We start from the raw sequence: 19,706 nt of genomic DNA on the forward strand, positions 1-19,706 counted from the left end.
GTCCAGAATATTCTCTTCAAAACATGACCAGTTGTGGACAACAGTTATAACGAGATCCTACATATCTAGGTTCAAATTCAAGTTACTTAGTTTCTATGGTGCCTTGCTAACTTTAAAAAAAATGAGGATGACATTTTCCTCAAAGAATTACGAACGGCACGGGATAAACAGATACGTCTGTGCAATACATAAAAATTTGCACCGCACAGCACTCCCACTGGTTGTAGGCGATAGACCACACCCACTTAATCTCAAGGCCCAAACACAGGCTTTTGCCGAAATAGCTGCTTAAAACAGCCGCAGCCTGAGCAAACGCACTCGGTCCCCGCCTCCCGCAACAACACAAAAAACATTTTCATTTTACTGCAGGCACCTCAGACCATGAGGTCTTGATTTTTAAATCCATCCAAAAGAACCAATCAGGGGCGGCCGTTCTGATTATGGGGACGCGGATTGGTCGGACAGATGCTTACATTGACCAATAAGGGCGGAGGTGAGTTTGATCGGGACCGGAAGCGGACGAGTGGAAGACCGGTGGCGGCCGCGGGCAGTTTGAATTAGACACCCGGCTCTATTCCGGGGAGGCGGCGCCGGGACCGGGCTCTGGGAGGTTGTCCTCCCTTCTCCGATAGCAAGGTGAGCATCCGGCCTGGCCTGGGCGGCTGGCGTGGGGGAGCCACAGGCTTTCTGCGGACGACTCTGGGCGGGGATGCCTCTGGGATCGCGCTCCCGGACGCGGTAGGATCTGAACCGCCCCCTCCGAGCTGAGGCGACGCGCCTCGGGGCCCCTGTCGCGACGGTGAGGTGAGGTTCTGGGGGCGTTGGTGCCCCTTTGCTGCTGGTAAAAGTGGTCTCGCACTCGAGTACGTAGACCCTGCTGGATCACAAGCTTGGACTCTGGAAGACTCAGTTTCGTACTCAGTAAGGTAAAAGAATTGGGTATCGCTAGATGTCTCCAAGCAGATGTCCCAAACCAGGAGTCAGCGGCTTCTACTGGAAATTCGGACCCGGGTGCTCTATGGCGTTGAGGAGATGGCGCGCGTGGGTTTGATCTGGGCAGAGGGCTGGTGCGCGCATCGTTACCTACGAGAGCATTTCTCTCTCCCCTCTCTTCCTCCCACGTTGGTTTGAACGGCGCTCGGGCTCCGGGTTTCACTGTGCGCTGGGTGTCGAGCTGTGTGCGACGCGAGCCCTGCCCTGGAGCCTGGTCTAGGGGAGGCAGGAGGACCACTCTGAGGCCTAGCTGTGGCTTCAGTGGGCGGGGACTCGGATTTCTCGGTGGGGATAAGGGCTTTGATAAAAGCGAAAACATGAAAACGGGCCTGACATGCTGGGGTGGCTTGGTCATATAGGCTTCCATGAGGACTTCAAGGCTTGGGTGATTTCAGCTACGTATTTTAGATAAAAAAGTTATCGCGTTTTCTGAGGAGGGAGATTCACCTGCGAATTCTTCTTGCAGGGACCCGGAGGTCCGGGGATTTTCTTCACTTCGCCTTCTTTCCCCATCTTACCCTTGAGATGTAAACGTGCCCTTTTGCCCCAGTGCCCTGATGTAGTTGGTTGACGGCTTGTGCCTTGATGTGTCAAAGTCTGCTTTAATTATTGTTGGCTTAGGTGTGGCGATTGTTTTAACTTTCTCTTAGATTTTGAAATGGAAAAGTGTTCAACCTGTCAGCCTTCCTTCTGTTTATTTGCTTTGTCTGTCACCTTCTAAATCTTTAGCTTCTTTTAATATTTTGCTAGCTATGGCATTTTTTTTTAAATTTATTTTTTATTTTTTTACGTGGGCAGGCACCGGGAATCGAACCCGGGTCCTCTGGCTTGGCAGGCAAACATTCTTGCCTACTGAGCCACCGTGGCCCGCCCTAGTTATGGCATTTTGAAGTAATGATATCAGTGACTGGCTGAGTTGTTTAGGAAAGCTGTAGAACTGTGCCACTTGGGTCTTGTTCTCACCCCTGAACAAGTAAGCTAGATTAGAATGGAAGGTGCCATATATTGGGGCAAAGGTAAATTGTTCTTTGTCCGTGGAGAGGCATGAGACATCTTTCGTAGTTTTTGGGCAAACAGTAGTGGAGTCAATATGTATTCCAAGAAATGGAAAAACAAAAACAAAACAACTGGCAGTGCGAACACACTTTTCTAAGGCTTGATATGTAAGTTATATGTTTTCTACAATCTTTGTTCTTCCCTGTTAATATTTAAACATCTTTTTTTTTAACTTTTTTTATTAATTAAAAAAAATTAACAAACAAAACATTTAGAAATCATTCCATTCTACATATATAATCAGTAATTCTTAATATCATCACATAGTTGCACATTCATCATTTCTTAGTACATTTGCATTTATTTAGAAAAAGAAATAAAAAGACAGCAGAAAAAGAAATAAAATGATAATAGAGAAAAAAACTATACGTACCATACCCCTTACCCCTTGCTTTCATTTACCACTATTTCAAACTGAATTTATTTTAACATTTGTTCCCCCTATTATTTATTTTTATTCCATATGTTCTACTCTTCTGTTGATATAGTAGCTAAAAGGAGCATCAGACATAAGGTTTTCACACTCACAGAGTCTCATTGTGAAAGCTGTATCATTGTTCAATCATCAAGAAACATGGCTACTGGAACACAGCACTACATTTTCAGGCAATTTCCTCCAGCCTCTCCACTACATCTTGAAGAACAAGGTGATATCTACTTAATGCATAAGAATAACCTCCAGGATAACCTCTCAACTCTGTTTGGAATCTCTCAGCCATTGACACTTTGTCTCATTTTACTCTTCCCCCTTTTGGTCGAGAAGGTTCTCTCAATCCCTTGATGTTAATTCTCAGCTCATTCTAGGGTTTTTCTCAGTCCCTTGATGCTGAGTCTCAGCTTATTCCAGGATCTCTGTTCCACATTGCCAGGAAGGTCCACACCCCTGGGAGTCATGTCCCACGCAGAGAGGGGGAGGGTGGTGAGACTGCTCGTCGTGTTGGCTGGAGAGGGGGGCCACATCTGAGCAACAAAAGAGGCTCTCTTGGGGGTGACTCTTAGGCCTAAATTTCAAGTAGACTTGACTTATTCTTTGTGGGGTTAAGTTTCATATGAACAAACCCCAAGACTCGGGGCTCAGCCGATATAAACCTTTAACAATTTTTAACTCACGTCATCCTCATGGGAACCATATGAAGTCTCCATCATCATTATGCCCATTTTACAAATTCGGAAACTGAGGCACAGAGCAGCTAAATAACTTGCCTAAGGTCACACGTCTTTTAAGCGGCTAAGATGGCATTTGAATCCAGGCAGCACACCTGTTTTCTGGTCAAGTTCTATCTGGAGACTCACATTACTGCCTTTTGGAATGAGTCTATTATTAATCTGTCATATATTCTTCCTTCATTGATCCATTCATGTATTGTTTCAATAAATGATAACTCCTTAGAAGGTGTTACCTGGGGTACCTGTTCCATGAGAGACTATGATGGGGACATATAACCTGGTTAGGGATCTTAAGGAAGTGTTCCCAGAGGAAAAGGACTTGAGCTGAAAGACAGAGTATGAGTGGGAATTAATGTGAAACTGGGAAAGAAAAGCATTTTTGAAATAGCTTGTTATGCATTTTATTTGTTTATAGGACCTATTTTATCTGAACACCACACAGCAAAATATTCATGTTATGTATAACAAAAACTGAATCATAGAAATCAGGTAGCCATATAAGAAGTGAAAACTGGAATGCAAAGGGAGACCAAACAAACATATTATATACTTCATAAAGTGAATGGCTTTAGATCACGGAGAAGACATTATACTACATTTTTTTTTTTTTTTTTTTTGGCATGGGCATGTACCGGAAATCGAACTGGGGGTCTCTGGCAGGGCAGGCGGGTACTCTATCTGCTTAGCCACTGTGGCCCTCCCATACATCATCTTTTTAAATATGGAGTTTTGAAATTTCATATATTTTTTCTTTGTTAGAGAAGTTGTGGATTTATAGAACAATCATGCATAAAATGTCGGATTCCCATACACCACCCCACACCAACACCTTGCATTGGTATGGAACATTTGTTGCGATTTATGATAGCACATTTTAATAATTGTACTAGTAATTAAAGTCCATTGTTGAACGTAGGCTTCACTGTTTCTGGTGTGTAGTTCCATGGATTTTTTGGTTAAATTTTTAATCTGTTATACTATATACAATTTAACATTTTCCTTTTCAATCATATTCAGATTTCACTGCTGTTAATTGCGTTCATAATGTTGTGCTACCATTGTTACCATCCATTACCAAAACATTTCCATCATTTCAAATAGGAACCCTGCACATTTTAAGCCTTTACTCTTTCCCAGAAGCCCCTCCCCAACCCTGTAGTCTATATTCTAGATTCAGACTGTGTAAGTTTGCTTATTCTAATTGCTTTAAAAAGTGAGATCATACAATATTTGTCCTTTTCTGTATGGCTTATTTCACTCAACATGATGCCTTCAAGTTTCATCCATGTTGATGCATGTATCAGGACTTCATCCCTTTTTAAAAAATTTTTTTATTAATTAAAGAAAAAAAATTAAAAGAAACACAAACATTCCCAACGAATAACACTCAGCAATTCACAATATCATAATATAGTTGCATATTCATCATCATGATCATTTCCCAGAACATTTGCCTCAATTCAGAAAAAGAAGTAAAAAGACAACAGAAAAATAAAACAAAAACAGAAAAAAAAAATTTTACATACCATACCCCTTACCCCTCCCTTTCATTGATCACTAGCATTTCAAATTAAACTTATTTTAACATTCGTTTCCCCTATTATTTATTTTTATCCCATATGTTCTATTCGTCTGTTGACAAGGTAGATAAAAGGAGCATCAGACACAAGGTTTTCACAATCACAGAGTCACATTGTGACAGCTGTATCATTATACAATCATCATCAAGAAACATGGCTACTGGAACACAGCTCTACATTTTCAGGCAATTCCCTCCAGCCTCTCCATTACATCTTGGATAACAAGGTAGTATCTATTTAATGCGTAAGGATAACCTCCATGATAACCTCTTGACTCTGTTTGGAATCTCTCAGCCATTGACACTTTGTCTCATTTCACTCTTCCCCCTTTTGGTTGAGAAGGTTTTCTCAATCCCTTGATGCTGTGTCTCAGCTCATTCTAGAGTTTTTCTCAATCCATTGATGCTGAATCTCAGCTCATTCTGGGATTTCTGTCCCCTGTTGCCAGGAAGATCCACACCCCTGGGAGTCATGTCCCACATAGACAGGGGGAGGGTGGTGAGTTTGCTTGCTGTATTGGCTGGAGAGAGAGGCCACATCTGAGCAACAAAAGAGGCCCTCTTGGGGGTGACTCTTAGGCCTAATTTTAAGTAGGCTTGGCCTATCTTCTGTGGGGTTAAGTTTCATATGAACGAACCCCAAGACTGGGGACTCAGCCTCTGGCTTTGGTTGTCCACACTGCTTGTGAGAATATCAAGAATTCAACTTGGGGAAGTTGAGTTTTCCCCCATTCTCACCATTCCCCAGAGGGGACTTTGCAAATACTTTCCCACTGTCTGATCATATCACTTTGGGATTCATCAGGGCATCACCTGGACAAATCAGCAAAATCTCATGTCCTACCCAAAGTTCCATGTATTTAAGGTATCCAACCAACTATCTACATAAGTTATATTAGGATATTAGGAGATGCACTAGTCAAAATATAAATTCATACCAAATATTTTTTGCTTTAGTCTCACACATAAGTTGAAATTTTAAAATATTAATTACCATCTATTTTCAGCACCCTGCAGTAATGACATTCCTTTGTTCTTCCTCATGCAAAAACATTTTTAAAATTTGTACATTTAGTCACTATCATTATATACTCGAAGCATTCCTAGATTATACCATCTCAATCTTTACCATCTATCTTCCTTTCTGATTTCATTTATGCCCCAGCCCTCCTCCCTCTATCATTCTATGCAGCTTCATTCAGTGTTTTAACATAATTGTATTACAGTTAGGTAATACTGTGTTGTCCATTTCTGAATTTTTATATCCAGTCCTGTTGCACAATCTGTATCCCTTCAGCTCCAATTACCCAATATCTTACCCTATTTCTATCTCCTGATGGTCTCTGTTACCAAGGAAATATTCCAAGTTTATTCACTAATGTTAGTTCATATCAGTGAGACCATACAGTATTTGTCCTTTTGTTTCTGGCTAATCACACTCAGCATAATGTCCTTCGGGTCCATCCTTTTTTTTTTTTTTTTTTTTTTAATGCTTTATGGCAGGGGTCACATTTCATTCTTTTCTAGTGAGTAGCCCTTTGTTACAGCACCATTTGTCAAGAATTTTTGTTTGTTTGATTTTTCTTTCATTCTTTGCCTGTTTGTTTGTTTTGGGAAGTGCATGGGCTTCTTTGTTTTGGGAAGTGCATGCACTTGCATGGCAGGTGAGAGATTACATCCCTTTTTATGGCTGAATAATATTCCATTGTATGTGTATACCACATTTTATTTATCCATTCATTGGTTGTTGAACACTTGGGTTGCTTCCATTTTTTGGCAATTTGAATAATGCTGTGATGAATAACAGTGTGCAAATGTCTGTTTGTGTCCCTGCTTTCAGTTCTTTTAAGTATATACTTAGTAATGAGATTGCTGGATCATATGTCAGTTCTGTACTTCTGAGGAACCTCCAAACTGCCTTCCAAAGTAGCTGTGCCACACTACATACCCATTAGCAGTGACTAGTGTTCCTAATTCTCCATACCGTCTCCTGCACTTGCAGTTGTCTTTTTTTTTCATAATGGCCATTCTAGTTGGTTTGAAATGATATTTCATTATGTTTATTTTTCAGCAGTTTTATTGTTAAATATAACATTATATACAAAGACAAGAAAGAAAAATCAGTGATTTTCAAAGTACACTTCAACAAGTAGATACGGAACAGATTTCAGAGTTTATTATGGGTTACCAGTCCACTATTTCAGATTTCCCTTCTAGCAGCTCCAGAACACTGGAGGCTAGAAGAAATATTTTTCTTTTTTTTGTGAGAAATAACACATATACAAAAAAGCAATAAATTTGAAAGCACTTCATAACAATTAGTTGTAGAACAGATTTGAGAGTTTGGTATGAGTTACAATTCCACCAGTTTAGGTTTTTACTTCTAGTTGCTCTAAGATACTGGAGACTAAAAGAAATATCAATATAATGATTCAGCAATCATACTTGTTTTTTATCTCATTGTGGTTTTGATTTTCATTTCCCTGATAGCTACTGATGTTGAGCCTCTTTTCATGTGCTTATTAGCCATTTGCATTTCCTCTTTGGAAAAATGTCTGTTCAATCTTTTGCCCATTTTTTAATTGGGTTGTTTGTCCTTATTGTTGAGCTGTAAGTTTTCTTTATATATTCTGTATATTAAATAATTTTCAGATATTTTGTTTCCAAATATTTTCTCCCATTGAGTAGGCTGCCTTTTCCTTTTCTTAACAAAAAACTTTGAAGCACGAAAGTGTTCAGTTTTGAGGAGAGCCCCAAATTAAAAATTTTTTGAAACAGCTTTATTGAGATTGATTTTCATACCATAATGTTCACTAATTTAAAATGTACATTTTTTTTTCTTTTTTTACATGGGCAGGTACCAGGAATTGAACCCGGGTCCTCTGGCATGGCAAGCAAGTATTCTTGCCTGCTGAGCCACCGTGGTCCGCCCTGTACATTTTTATTGTTATTACTATTTTGGGGATTTGTGCAACATGCATCATAATTTTGGAATATTTTGATCACCTGGCTTCTATCACATAATTTCTTCACATAATGTTTTTGAGCATCACCTATATTGCAGCAGGAGTCAGTACTCCATTATTATTATATTATTATTTTATTGTTGTAAAAATGTTTATACAATCATCTTCAAGAATCAAGGCTGCTGGAACACAACTCAACAGTTTCAGGTACTTCCCTCTAGCAACTCCATTACACAATAAGCTAAAAAGGGATATCTATATAATGCATAAGAATAACCTCCAGGGTATGCTCTTGACTCTGAAATCTGTCAGCCACTGAAACTTTATTTTGTCTCATTCTTTCTTCCCCCTTTTGGTCAAGAAGGCTCTCTCAATCCCTTGATGCTAGGTCCCAGCAAATTCCAGAGTTCTGTCCCACATTGCTGGGGAGATTTACACTCCTGTGAATAATGTCTCATGTAAGGGGGAGGGAAGTAAGTTCACCTACCGAATTGGCTTAGAGAGAGAGGCCACATCTGAGCAGCAAAAGAGGTTCTCTGGGGGTGACTCTTAGGCATAATTTTAAGTAGGCTTAATTTATCCTTTATAGGAATAAGTTTCATAGGGGCGAACCCCAAGATCGAAGGCTTTGCCTATTAATTTGGTTGTCCCCACTGCTTGTGAGAATATCAGAAGTTCTCCAAATGGCGAAGTTGAATATTTCCTCCTTTCTCCCCAGTGCCCCAGTGGGACTTTGCAAATACTTCCTTAATCCATCCCCAAATTACTCTAGGATATATTGGGGTGTCACACTAACCTGGACAAACCAACAAAATCTCACGCCATATTTAAGATTCCATGTACTTATGCTGTTCAACTAAACTACCCATACAAGTTAAATTAGGTAATGTGCTACCCAAAATATCAATTTTGCACCAGATAAACATCTTTCCCTTTGGTCTCACACAGAAGATGAAGTTTTAAAATATGGACGATATCATCCTTTACCCTGATTTCTAATCCTTTACCCTTAGTCCTATCCAGATCAGCTTCCTTCATATCTCTAGTCAAAGTCTAATCCCTTTTCAACTTTTTAAAAAGCTCCTGTTTGGGGTACTGCTGACTTTCATAGCTTCAGAACTCTAACTCTGAGTTTCAGGTGTCAAATAAATACCCGAAGTTTCTGGGAACAACTGGATTATATACAAACAACTCAGTATCTCAGAATTTAGAAATAACAGTTACAACTCCTGAATACATGTGACTGCTGTAAGAGCTTGCAATCTAGGACCCTTTATAATAGTCCACAACCTGATAACCCATGCTCTTGACTTCAGTTCACCGAGTTTTTATATTATAGTTAGGCCATAAGAGTGAGGCATAATAATATTTGTCTTTTTGTTTCTGACATTTCATTCAACATGCAGTCCTTAAGATTCATTCACCTAGTTGCATACCTCACAGCTTCATTCCTTCTTGCCTGCAAAGTAGCCTGTTGTATGTATATACCATAGTTCCTCCTTCTATTCCTCAGTTTTTCTACTCCTAGGCCACCTCCATGCATTGTCCTACCACAAGATTTTGAAGATGCATCCCTATATTTTCTTCTAGCAGTTTTATGGTCCTAACTCTAAATATTTAGGTCTTTGATCCATTTTGGGTTAATTCTTATGTAAGTTATGAGATATGGGTCCTCTTTCATTCTTTTGGCTATTAATATCCAGTTTTCCTAACACCATTTGTTGAAGAGACTGTTCTGACCCAGTTGAGTGGAATTGGTTTCCTTGTCAAAAATCAATTAACCGGGGGTGGGCCGCGGTGGCTCAGCGGGCAAAGTGCTTGCCTGCTATGCCGGAGGACCTCGGTTCGATTCCCGGCCCCAGCCCATGTAACAAAAACGGAGAAACAGAATACAATAAAACAAGAAAATGTTTAAAAATGTTTCCCTTTCTTCCTTCCTTCCTTCCTTCTATCCTTCCTTCCTTCTCTCTGTCTTTCCTTTAAAAAAAAAAAAAAAAAAAAAAAAAAAAAAAATCAATTAACCGTAGATGTGAGGGTCTATTTCTGAACTCTTGGTCAATATATCTGTCCTTATGCCAGTAACAAGCTGTTTTGACTATTGTTATCTTTTTAAAGTCAGGAAGTGAGAGTCCTCCAGCTTTGTTTTTCTTTCTCAAGATGTTTTTGACTATTTGGGGCCCCTTGCCCTTCCAAATAAATTTGATGATGTGGTTTCATTTCTGCAAAGTAGGCTGTTGGAATTTTGATTGGGATTGTGTTGAATCTGTAAATCAATTTGGGTAGAATTGACACCTTAATGATATTTCGTCTTCCAATCCATGAACACACAATGTCCTTCCATTTATTTAGGTCTTTTAATATTTCTTTTAGCAATGTTTTGTAGTTTTCTGTATATAGGTCCTTTACATCCTTGGTTAAATTTTTCCTAGGTATTTGATTCTTTTAGTTGCTGTTGTAAATGGAATTTTTTTTCTTGATTTCCTCCTCAGGTTTATCCTTCCTAGTGTATAAAAACATTACTGATTTTTGCATGTTGATCTTCTATCCTCCTTCTTTGCAGAACTCATTTATTAGCTCTAATAGCTTTGTTGTAGATTTTGTGGGACTTTCTAAATATAGGATAATGTCCATCTGCCAATAGTGAAAGTGTTGCTTCTTCCTTTCCAATTTGGCTGTCTTTTATTTCTTTTTCTTGCCTAATTTCTCAGTTAGAACTTCTAGCACAATGGTAAATAACAATGGTGATAATAGGCATTTTTGTCTTCTTTCAGGTTTTAGTGGGGAAGCTTTCAGTCATTCACCATTGAATATGATGTTAGCTGTGGGTTTTTCATATATGCCTTTTATCATATTGAAGTTTCCTTCTATTCTCATCTTTCAAAGGGTTTTTATTAAGAACAGATGCTGAATTTTGTCATTTGCCATTTCTGTGTCAATCAAGATGATTATATGGTTCTTCTCCTTCGATTTGTTAATATGGTGTGTTACATTAATTGATTTTCTTGTGTTGAACCACCCTTACGTACCTGATCCCACTTGATCATGGTGTATAATTCTTCTACTGTGCTGTTGCATTTGATTTGCCTATTATTTTGTTAAGGATTTTGTATTTATAGTCATTGGAGAAATTGTTCTGTAATTTTTTTCTTGTGTATTTTTGTCTGGCTTTGGTTTTGAGGTGATGTTGGCTTCCTAGAATGAGTTAGGTAGTGTTCCTTCCTCTTCAATTTTTTTGGAAGAGTTTGAGCAGGATCTTTTTTTTTTTTTTTAGCAGGATTGTTTTTAATTCTTGGAATGACTGGTAGAATTCATCTGAGAAGCCATCTGGTCCTGGGCTTTTCTTTGTTGGGAGGTTTTTGATCACTGATTCAATCTCATTACTAGTTTGTTGAGATCTTCTATTTCTTCTTGAGTGACTCTAGAGTAGTTTATGTGTTTCTGAGAATTTGTCCATTTCATTTAGGTTATCTACTTTATTGGCATACAGTTGCTCATAGTATCCTCTTATAGTCGTTTTTATTCCAGCAAGCTCAGTGGTAATAGCTCTCTTTTCATTTCTGATTTTTGTTATTTGTAGCTTCTTTCTTTTTTTTTTAATTGTCATTCTAGCTAAAGGTTTATCAGTTTTGTTGATCTTTTCAAAGAACATACTTTTTTGTTTGTTTTGTTTTGTTTTTGGGTGCATGGTCTGGGAATCGAACCTGGACAAAGAACCAACTTTTGGTTTTGTTGATTGCCTGTTTTTTTTTCTATTTAGTTTATTTCTGCTGTGAATTTTGTTATTTCCTTCCTTCTGCTAGCTTTGGATTTAGTTTGCTCTTCTTTTTCTAGTTCTTCCAGTTTTGAGGTTATATCTCTCATTTGAAATCTTTCTTCATGTAAGCATTTAGAGCTATAAATTTCCTTTTCAGCACTCCCTTAGTTGCATCCCTTAAGTTTTGGTATGTTGTATTTTCATTTGTCTCAAGATATTTCCTAATTTAGTTTGTGATTTCTTCTTTAACTCATTGGTTGTTTAAGACCATATTACTTAATATGCACATATTTGTGAATTTTCCATTTCTCCCTCTATTACTGAGTTCTAGCTTTATTCCTTTGTGGTTGGAAAATATACATTGTATGATTTGAATTTATTGAGACTTGTTTTGTGACCCACATATGGTCTCTCCTAGAGAATAATCCATGTGCTTTTGAGACAAATCTGTATCCTGTTGTTGTTGGGTGAAGTATTCCATATAAGTCTGCAAGGTCTACTTGGTTTAGAGCGCCATTCAAGTCTTGTCACCAATGAGCTCATTGGGGGTTGGCCTTTGAGGTGGCCAGCTGTGAGAGTGGTGGTTGGGTGCTGGGAGCAGCTGTGTTGAGAAGAGCACTGTACAGTTCTTTAGTGTAATTTATCTGCCTCTTCCTCCTGCTCTTCCCTGGAGGCTGTACTGTGTTCTTCTGGCCTCTGGACTTTCAAAACAGTTGTTTCAGAGAGTTCCTGTCTGCTTAGTAGTTGCTTTTCTGGGAGGACGGAATCCTGGAGCTCCCTATTCCACTATCTTCCACGAAGTCTTGGAACTTGATTCTTAGAGGTGTTTGGGTAGACTAGTTCGTCTCTGAGACTTTTAAATTTTCTTATACTATCGTAAGACTAATATTCTATTCATTCTTGTTCAGTTTAGTTTTAAGTGTTTACAAAATGAGCTGGGCTTTAGAAGAATGGAAAGAAGGCCTACCTACACGAGCTCTTCAGAAAATTCAAGAGCTTGAAGGACAGCTTGACAAACTAAAGAAAGAAAGACAGCAAAGGCAGTTTCAGCTCGAAACTTTGGAGGCTGCATTGCAGAAGCAAAAGCAGAAGGTAACATCATTGAAATTTTGTAATTTTTAGCTGTTCACAAATAATTTGTATTATTTCATCTTGGTCTTTTTTTAATTTAGAGAAACATGATTTTGCTTTCTTCAGGTGGTAATTCTCCCTCTTCTTTTTTGGTCATTTTAATCTTAATTACTTCTAATTTCATCCACCTGTTGTCCTCATTTCTGCTTACCTGCTAATATTTATGGCTACTGAGTTCCATTTTTTCTTCCACTTGGGACCGTGAGTTTGAATTCCTTTTGCATTATGTACCTGCGTAGCCAAAAGTCTCTGGCCTTGGACCTTAGGACTTTATTAGAGCATTTTGTAGTCCAAATGGATATTGCTTTTTGGAAGGAGACTTTTCACCTTCAAATTTTCAAACCTCTTAAACAGTACTTCTATCTTATCTCTTCCTTAGCTAACCAAGTGGTGGTGGTGCAATCATTGCTTCTAAAATGTTTTTGCTTCTGGGAGAATTTTCTAATTTCTCATAGCATGTGACTTTGGCAGCTGAATTTGGGAATGAATTCTCAGGGGAGGTTTATAAGTTTTTGTTTCTGATGTTTTAATTCTTGAAAGAACAGTAAAGTCTCCCTTTCCTAAGATGGCTATGTGTAGCCCTGACCGAAGACAATGTAATACATGATTTTGTAGTACTTTTCTAAATAAGGCCTTCAAAGTCTGGTCATCTAAATTTACTGTGTTCATAAAGCATTGACAGCTGAGAAAATTACTAGTCAATGTTAAATTCATTTACAAATAATACTCGGAGAATTCACAAAGTAAAGGACGTTTTTCCTTCTGAATGAACCCTAATAGGTTGAAAATGAAAAAACTGAGGGTACAAATCTGAAAAGAGAGAACCAAAGCTTGATGGAAATATGTGAAAATCTGGAGAAAACCAAGCAGAAGATTTCTCATGAACTTCAAGTCAAAGAGTCACAAGTGAATTTCCAAGAAGGGCAACTGAATTCAAGCAAAAAACAAATAGAAAAACTGGAACAGGAACTTAAAAGGTAATTTTTTTGTGTGGTATTTATATATGCATGTATTTGTATGTATTCATCAGATATATTTATCTTTTTCTTCAATGTTATAATTATTATATATTGCAATATTTCTTTTTCCTGATGGAAGAAAAATGCTTGAGGAAATTATTTTTTTTCTCATATAATTCAATCCTATTTTTCCATGGCTTGGTACTATCCAAATTCATCAAATAGCTGCCTGCTTATTCACTTATTTATTCAAAACATGTTTATTCAGCAGCTACTTTGTGCTAGACACAGTGTTTGTCACTGGGTGAAACACTAATAAAGAATATTGAAATTATCAATAGTGATTACTGCTTTTCCTTTTTATTTGATGTGCCAGTTTGAATCTGTTGTGTACCCCAGAAAAGCCATATCCTTTAATCCTTATTCAATATTGCTGAGTGGGATCGTTTTCTTAAAATGTCATATAATTTGTAGTCCGTATATCAGGCTATGCTTTTGCTATGACCAGATATACTAAGTCACCTCATCCATTCTTATGATTTGAGCCCCATGCTTTAGCGGTAACATTTTCTCTTGTGTTTCTGAACTTGTGGGTTCTTTTATATCTCTGTGCCTTTTCTTGGCTTAGAACATGAACTGCTTGGAATATATCCCTAACTACCAACTCTTCTTTGCTAACCATTGTTGTCATTACAGATTTTTATTATAGCCTTTATAACATAATTAATGGTTTACATTTCTGTATCCCCAGTTAGACTGAGTTCCTTTGAGGACAAGAGATTGCCTTATGTCACATAAGTTAGTTCTTAGTAAATGTGTTGGCTAATGAGGTGGTAAGAATTTTTAGGGAGGTGGGTTTTGTTGTAAGTTTTTTACTGTCTGGGAATGTATAACTTTGGTGTTCTGTAGCATTTGCTCTAATTTGGCATCCTTTTGGGTTCTTTTCTAACAGGTATAAATCTGAACTTGAAAGAAGCCAACAAGCTGCACTGGCTGCAGAGGTCTCTACGAATTCATGCAATACACCACAGAAAATTTTTGCAACACCACTAACACCAAGTCAATATTATAGTGGTAAGGGTTTTGTTCCTTTCTATAGGTAGCTCTTTTACTGAGAGATTTAAATTCTGCCAAATAAGTGGATTAATTAAACTTTGCATCTACCTTTTGATCTGGCCATTAAAAGAAATGCAACTGCTTATTACATATCCATTTGCATATCTGTCGAACTTTGTTGAGGCACGCAGTTAAGCCTTTAAACTTTTCACATTATCCTTATCTGGTGTGTTTTAAAAGTATTTTTTTCCCCAGAATATTAAAAAACACATATATTTTGGTATATTTTGATATTTGAGCAATTTGATCAGTATTCTGATCTTTTGTACTAACAAAAATGTTCTTTCTTCTTGATTAACTAACACATTTGTTTCTGGATTATCTCTTTTTCTTTTTTTTGCATGGGCAGGCACTGGAAATCGAACCTGGATCTCCGGCATGGCAGGCAAGAACTCTGCCTGCTGAGCCACCGTGGCCTGCCCTCTAAATTATCTCTTGTAATAACTATTGACCTCTGAATTCCTCCATGAAATAAGTGATTGTAATAAAAATATGTTTCATTGTCTGTTTAGGTTCCAAGTATGAAGATCTAAAAGAAAAATACAATAAAGAAGTTGAAGAAAGAAAAAGATTAGAAGCAGAGATTAAAATTTTGCAGGCAAAAGTAAGTTAATTATAGACCCTATAATGGAGGATGCAGTTTATAGGAGGTACTTTGATAGAGAACAAGGTTAGGGAAAATCTGTTTTATTTAGAACTGATATTTTCTTATGGTGAAAAAATACAATTTCTGGCTTATTGGTTGTGATTATTTTTTAGTTTTAAAAAGAGGTAGGAGTGAGTAAATTAGAGAGGTTAGGTTATCCTCAATAATTTTTCATGAAAATCTTCAGGAGTCATAGCTGGGTAAAGATTTTCTCTATTAAGATCAAATGATATGTTCAATAAATATTTGTTGAATGAAATACATTTCTTCAAAAGTTTAATTAGAATCCAAATAAAGATGATTTCTGAGTGTCTATTTGTTTTGAGCTTACTTTCTACTTTATTCATTCTTAATTAAGAAAAAGATTTTTATAGATTTAGTTCATAGTTCATTTTATATCTGAATTTTCTGTTGCTTTTTGAAAGATTCAATCAAGTTTTAAAAATACATGAGTCTGAATATCTGTAAATAGTGTTTTGGAAGAACTTCCTTTTTAATATTCACTTGGCTTTTTATTTTCTACATCACTAACAAAATCACGTATCTAGGACTCTTGTTATGTAGAGGTAGAAAAAGGGGCCTATTTAATTTCGATCCTTGGTATAAAAAACTTTTAAGGAAAATAAAATAGTCTGCTTTATTTATACATCTTTTCTTAAAAATAAAGAATTAAATGTTATTTTCTGAAATTAAAAAAAAAAAGAAAGAAAGCTCAAATAATAAAGAGTGTTTCTGGAGAAGGTAGGACTTTCTAGCTTTGTTACCTGGAGGAAATTGTTCACGTACAGCCCTTCCAATAGAGTGTGGTGATTACTACCAGGGACATGGAATTTGAGGATTGTTGAAATATTTATTTCAGAGGAGAACATTTTCAAGATGATGTACTCCATACTTCTAAGCAAGCTGCTGAAAAGGGGGTTTAACTCCATGTTTAATATAGGTAAACAAACAGACAGGTGGGTGAAGAGATTTGTTAAATGTCAACAAAATAAGTAAAATGCAGCTCTCTAAAACCCCTGCTTCCAGTTCAACTTGACCATGAAAATACCTGAAATATAGAGAATTTATGTCTACCATTTCTGTTCTTTTGACTAAAAAACCCAGCTTGGAGCTTAATTGTACATTTCTGTTGACTGTAAAAACTTGGTGAAATGACTGTTCAGCAAGCAATTTTAAGACAAATTTTTAAGTAGATACCTTAAATAGCAAGAATTTAGGAATCATTATTAGCTACACATTTGTTAGCCCTTTAATGCTTTTAATTCTTTTCATGCCTTTAACCATTGTTGTTTTGAAGTCATTGGAAATCTGATGTGTAGCAAAGGCATTGCTTCATTGCTTATCAAGATGTATAAAAATTAAATAATAATTCTCTAGTTTGCCCTATTAGTATCATGTGGTTTGTTATTCTCATTCAGTTATTGGTACCAGTTCTGCCTGTGGCATTGGTTTCCAGAGTTATTTTATGGGGGAATGTGAGTCTCCATAACATCAAATAAACCTTTCCCTGTGGCAAGAATAAAAAAAGCTCTTGGTATAAAAAAGTTAGTGTAGCATCTACAGCCAGGACAATTCAAAACAGCAGATAATCTGCAAATGTGTATTATATATTATAAAACCACCCTATAGAAATGCTATGATGTAAAGCAAGAGTCTTGAAAGTGTTCTTTAGGCCAGTATTTAATTTTCATTCTCTGTTTGCTAAGCTGCAAGGGGGAAGTGATAGGCAAAGGAAAGCCAATTTTGGAATTCAGAATGGTAGTGAATATTCACTTATGTTTCATGGGGATGAGAGATGCAGAATAAATACCAAGACTTAGCCTATTTTAAAGAGTCTACCTTCAGATGTTAATTGCTTAACTCTTCAAATGTAGAGAAATCTGACCTTTCAAGTATTCTGTCACTGGATATTGGAGCTTATTGGTTCCCTTGACTTGATGAACATTTTTCTTTCTTGGTGCAGAGTGGAAAACTTCTTTGCATCATGGCTTTATGTTCTATCTGAAAAGAAATAGCTTTGAATACTGAAATTTCTAGAGGGCTCTAAAAAGTTTCTATTTTTACAGAAAGCAAGCCAGGCTATTCCCCAAAACACCATGAATCACCGAGAGATTGCTCGACATCAGGCTTCCTCATCTGTGTTCTCATGGCAACAGGAAAAAACCCCAGGTCGTCTCTCCACTGTTGCCCAAAAGACTCCAATTAGGAGAGATTTCTCTGTGTCTCACTTTCCTGGGGAACAAGAGGTGACTCCGAGTAGACTTACTTTGCAAATAGGGAAAAAAGATGCTGATAGCAGTTTCTGTGATAATTCTAGGAATTCTCCTCTTCTGGATCAATTAAAAGCCCAGAATCAAGGTAACTTCTTGAGCTAAATTTTAGTTTAAAGGAAATTTTCTTGAGAAAATTTAAGATGTGATTCCAGACTGTTTAGTCCTAAAAAGTCCTGATGTTTTTGTTATATGTGCCAGTGGTCAACATCATCTCAGATGTTGATGCGAAATAATATTTCTTGGTAAAAGGTATCACAGGCTTGGAATATACCTTTATTTGTGCTGAAAAACTGCCATTCCGCAACCTTCAAGAGTAGGATGACTGGCTTTGACTTGTCTTTGCAGAAGCAAGGTACATAAATTGGTTGTAGTTGGCGTTGTCTGTGCATCTCTTCTGATTCCTTCTGCAGCCCATAGAACAAGCCTGTGGTCTGACCAGCTTTGGCCAGAGGTGTGGCGTGTGTGTGTAGAATAGCTTTGCTGTGCAGTGCCAGGTTGCCCATATGGGATCAAACCTGTAACCTTGGCTACTGTGCTGTGCTGCAGCTGACAGCCAAGGGTACCAGGTGGTATTTTGGAATCCTCTGTGTAGAATATGATCATTTCCAGGGCTATGATATATTGAAAATCACTGTTAGTGTTCACTGGTGAGAGCTGTCGTGTTGCCAGTGCCATTGGAACCGATATTGTGTGTATGTGGAGAAAAAATGGAAAGGAAAATCATTGTTAATTTTGGCAGTACAGGAGGTTCACACTGTCTTGATCTTTACTGTAGGTAAAGCTATCAGAGAATATAGGAGGATGTAGAGTACTAATTTGCATTGATACGGGTACAGAACAAAATGTTAGCCTGCTGGTGTATAAAAACATAAAATGGTAATTTTAACAAAGAGTGTTGTATGTGATGCACTTTTCTGCAGTCTCAATAAAACACTTTGTGAATTTAGAAAAGCAGACATAAGGAAACATAAGAAAAGGGTACATGGGTGGTTCAGTGGTAGAATGCTCGTCCTTCATGTGGGAAACCTGGGTTCAATTCCCAGACTATGCACCCCCCTACCCCCCCAAAAAAGGCAAAAGAAAATATAGTAGAATCTGTTTTACCTGCTTTCTATAAGGTATTTGAATACAATTTGACATATATTTGAATACAAATGACAATAGAGGTTAAAAATTGAAATTAAATCCAATTAAGGTAGTTTCTGTGTTAATATAAATTGATTCATATTTGTCTCACCAAAGATTTCAGCATAGGTTAACATAAATGATAAATTCTGAATTTAGTTGTAAAGTGTTTGTGAAAAATACGTATTAATTGAAGTATGGTTTTATTTGCTATTTAAGAGCTAAGAAGCAAAATGAATGAGTTGGAACAGCATCTGCAAGAACAAAAAAAAGAAATGAAAAGCCAAGTGAATAAATTTCAGGAAGCCCACCTCCAACTGGAGAAAGCAAAAGTGGAATTAATTGAAAAAGAGAAAGTTTTGAACAAGTCTAGGGATGAGCTAGTGAGAACAATGGCTCAGTATGACCAGGCATCAACTAAGGTACGTGAGTTTTCATGAGTTGTTGAAAAATCTCCATCTTATCACACAATTCTTTGGAAAGAGTACTTTATATTTAAGTTTGTGAAATAAATGTTACAGTGTCATTGCAACTGAACTAGTAAGATCTTTTAAAGTTGGTAGATCTAGGATCAAATCCTGACTAAACATTTTCCTAGCTGAGTGACTGGGCAAGTCACTGATCTCTTCTACATCTTAGGGTGCGGTGAAGGACAAAGATATAAAAAAAAGCATCTGTCTTGGTGCCTGGCATGTTGAATAGATACTTGCACACATTAAAGTAGTGGAATTTTAAGAGTTTTAGGCCATATGATAAGATTTAGGTCAATCTGCTCTTGAGATCAAGTATATACACTCTTGCCTTTTAATCTTCTTTAGGCTCCAATTAAGTCAAAGCTTGTTAGGCTGTTATTTGAGGGGTTTGTGTGCATTTGAGCTTTGACCCCAAATCTACCTCTCCAGTCTTTTCTTTTTTCCTACCATTTATCATTTATTCATTTC

At 37.3% G+C, this 19,706-nt stretch overlaps 1 protein-coding gene across 3 annotated transcripts in view; it reads left to right on the forward strand.

The window, feature by feature from the left end:
• Positions 1-498: 498 nt before the first annotated feature.
• CENPF (centromere protein F) overlaps positions 499-19,706 on the forward strand; it is an 81,129-nt gene continuing 61,921 nt past the window's right edge. The window contains exons 1-7 of one of the 3 annotated variants that reach the window (XM_077157807.1): positions 499-636; positions 12,424-12,607; positions 13,427-13,623; positions 14,558-14,679; positions 15,234-15,325; positions 17,434-17,725; positions 18,985-19,187. In XM_077157807.1, the coding sequence (XP_077013922.1) occupies positions 12,446-12,607; positions 13,427-13,623; positions 14,558-14,679; positions 15,234-15,325; positions 17,434-17,725; positions 18,985-19,187 (1,068 nt within the window). In that variant the 5' untranslated portion in view covers positions 499-636; positions 12,424-12,445. Of the gene's footprint in view, positions 637-774; positions 927-12,423; positions 12,608-13,426; positions 13,624-14,557; positions 14,680-15,233; positions 15,326-17,433; positions 17,726-18,984; positions 19,188-19,706 lie in introns of those variants that run through there. The other 2 variants (XM_077157809.1, XM_077157808.1) reach the window with 2 other exon arrangements.

The sequence above is a fragment of the Tamandua tetradactyla genome, chromosome 4 (assembly GCF_023851605.1).
Source record: "Tamandua tetradactyla isolate mTamTet1 chromosome 4, mTamTet1.pri, whole genome shotgun sequence".
Taxonomy (NCBI): Eukaryota; Metazoa; Chordata; class Mammalia; order Pilosa; family Myrmecophagidae; genus Tamandua; species Tamandua tetradactyla.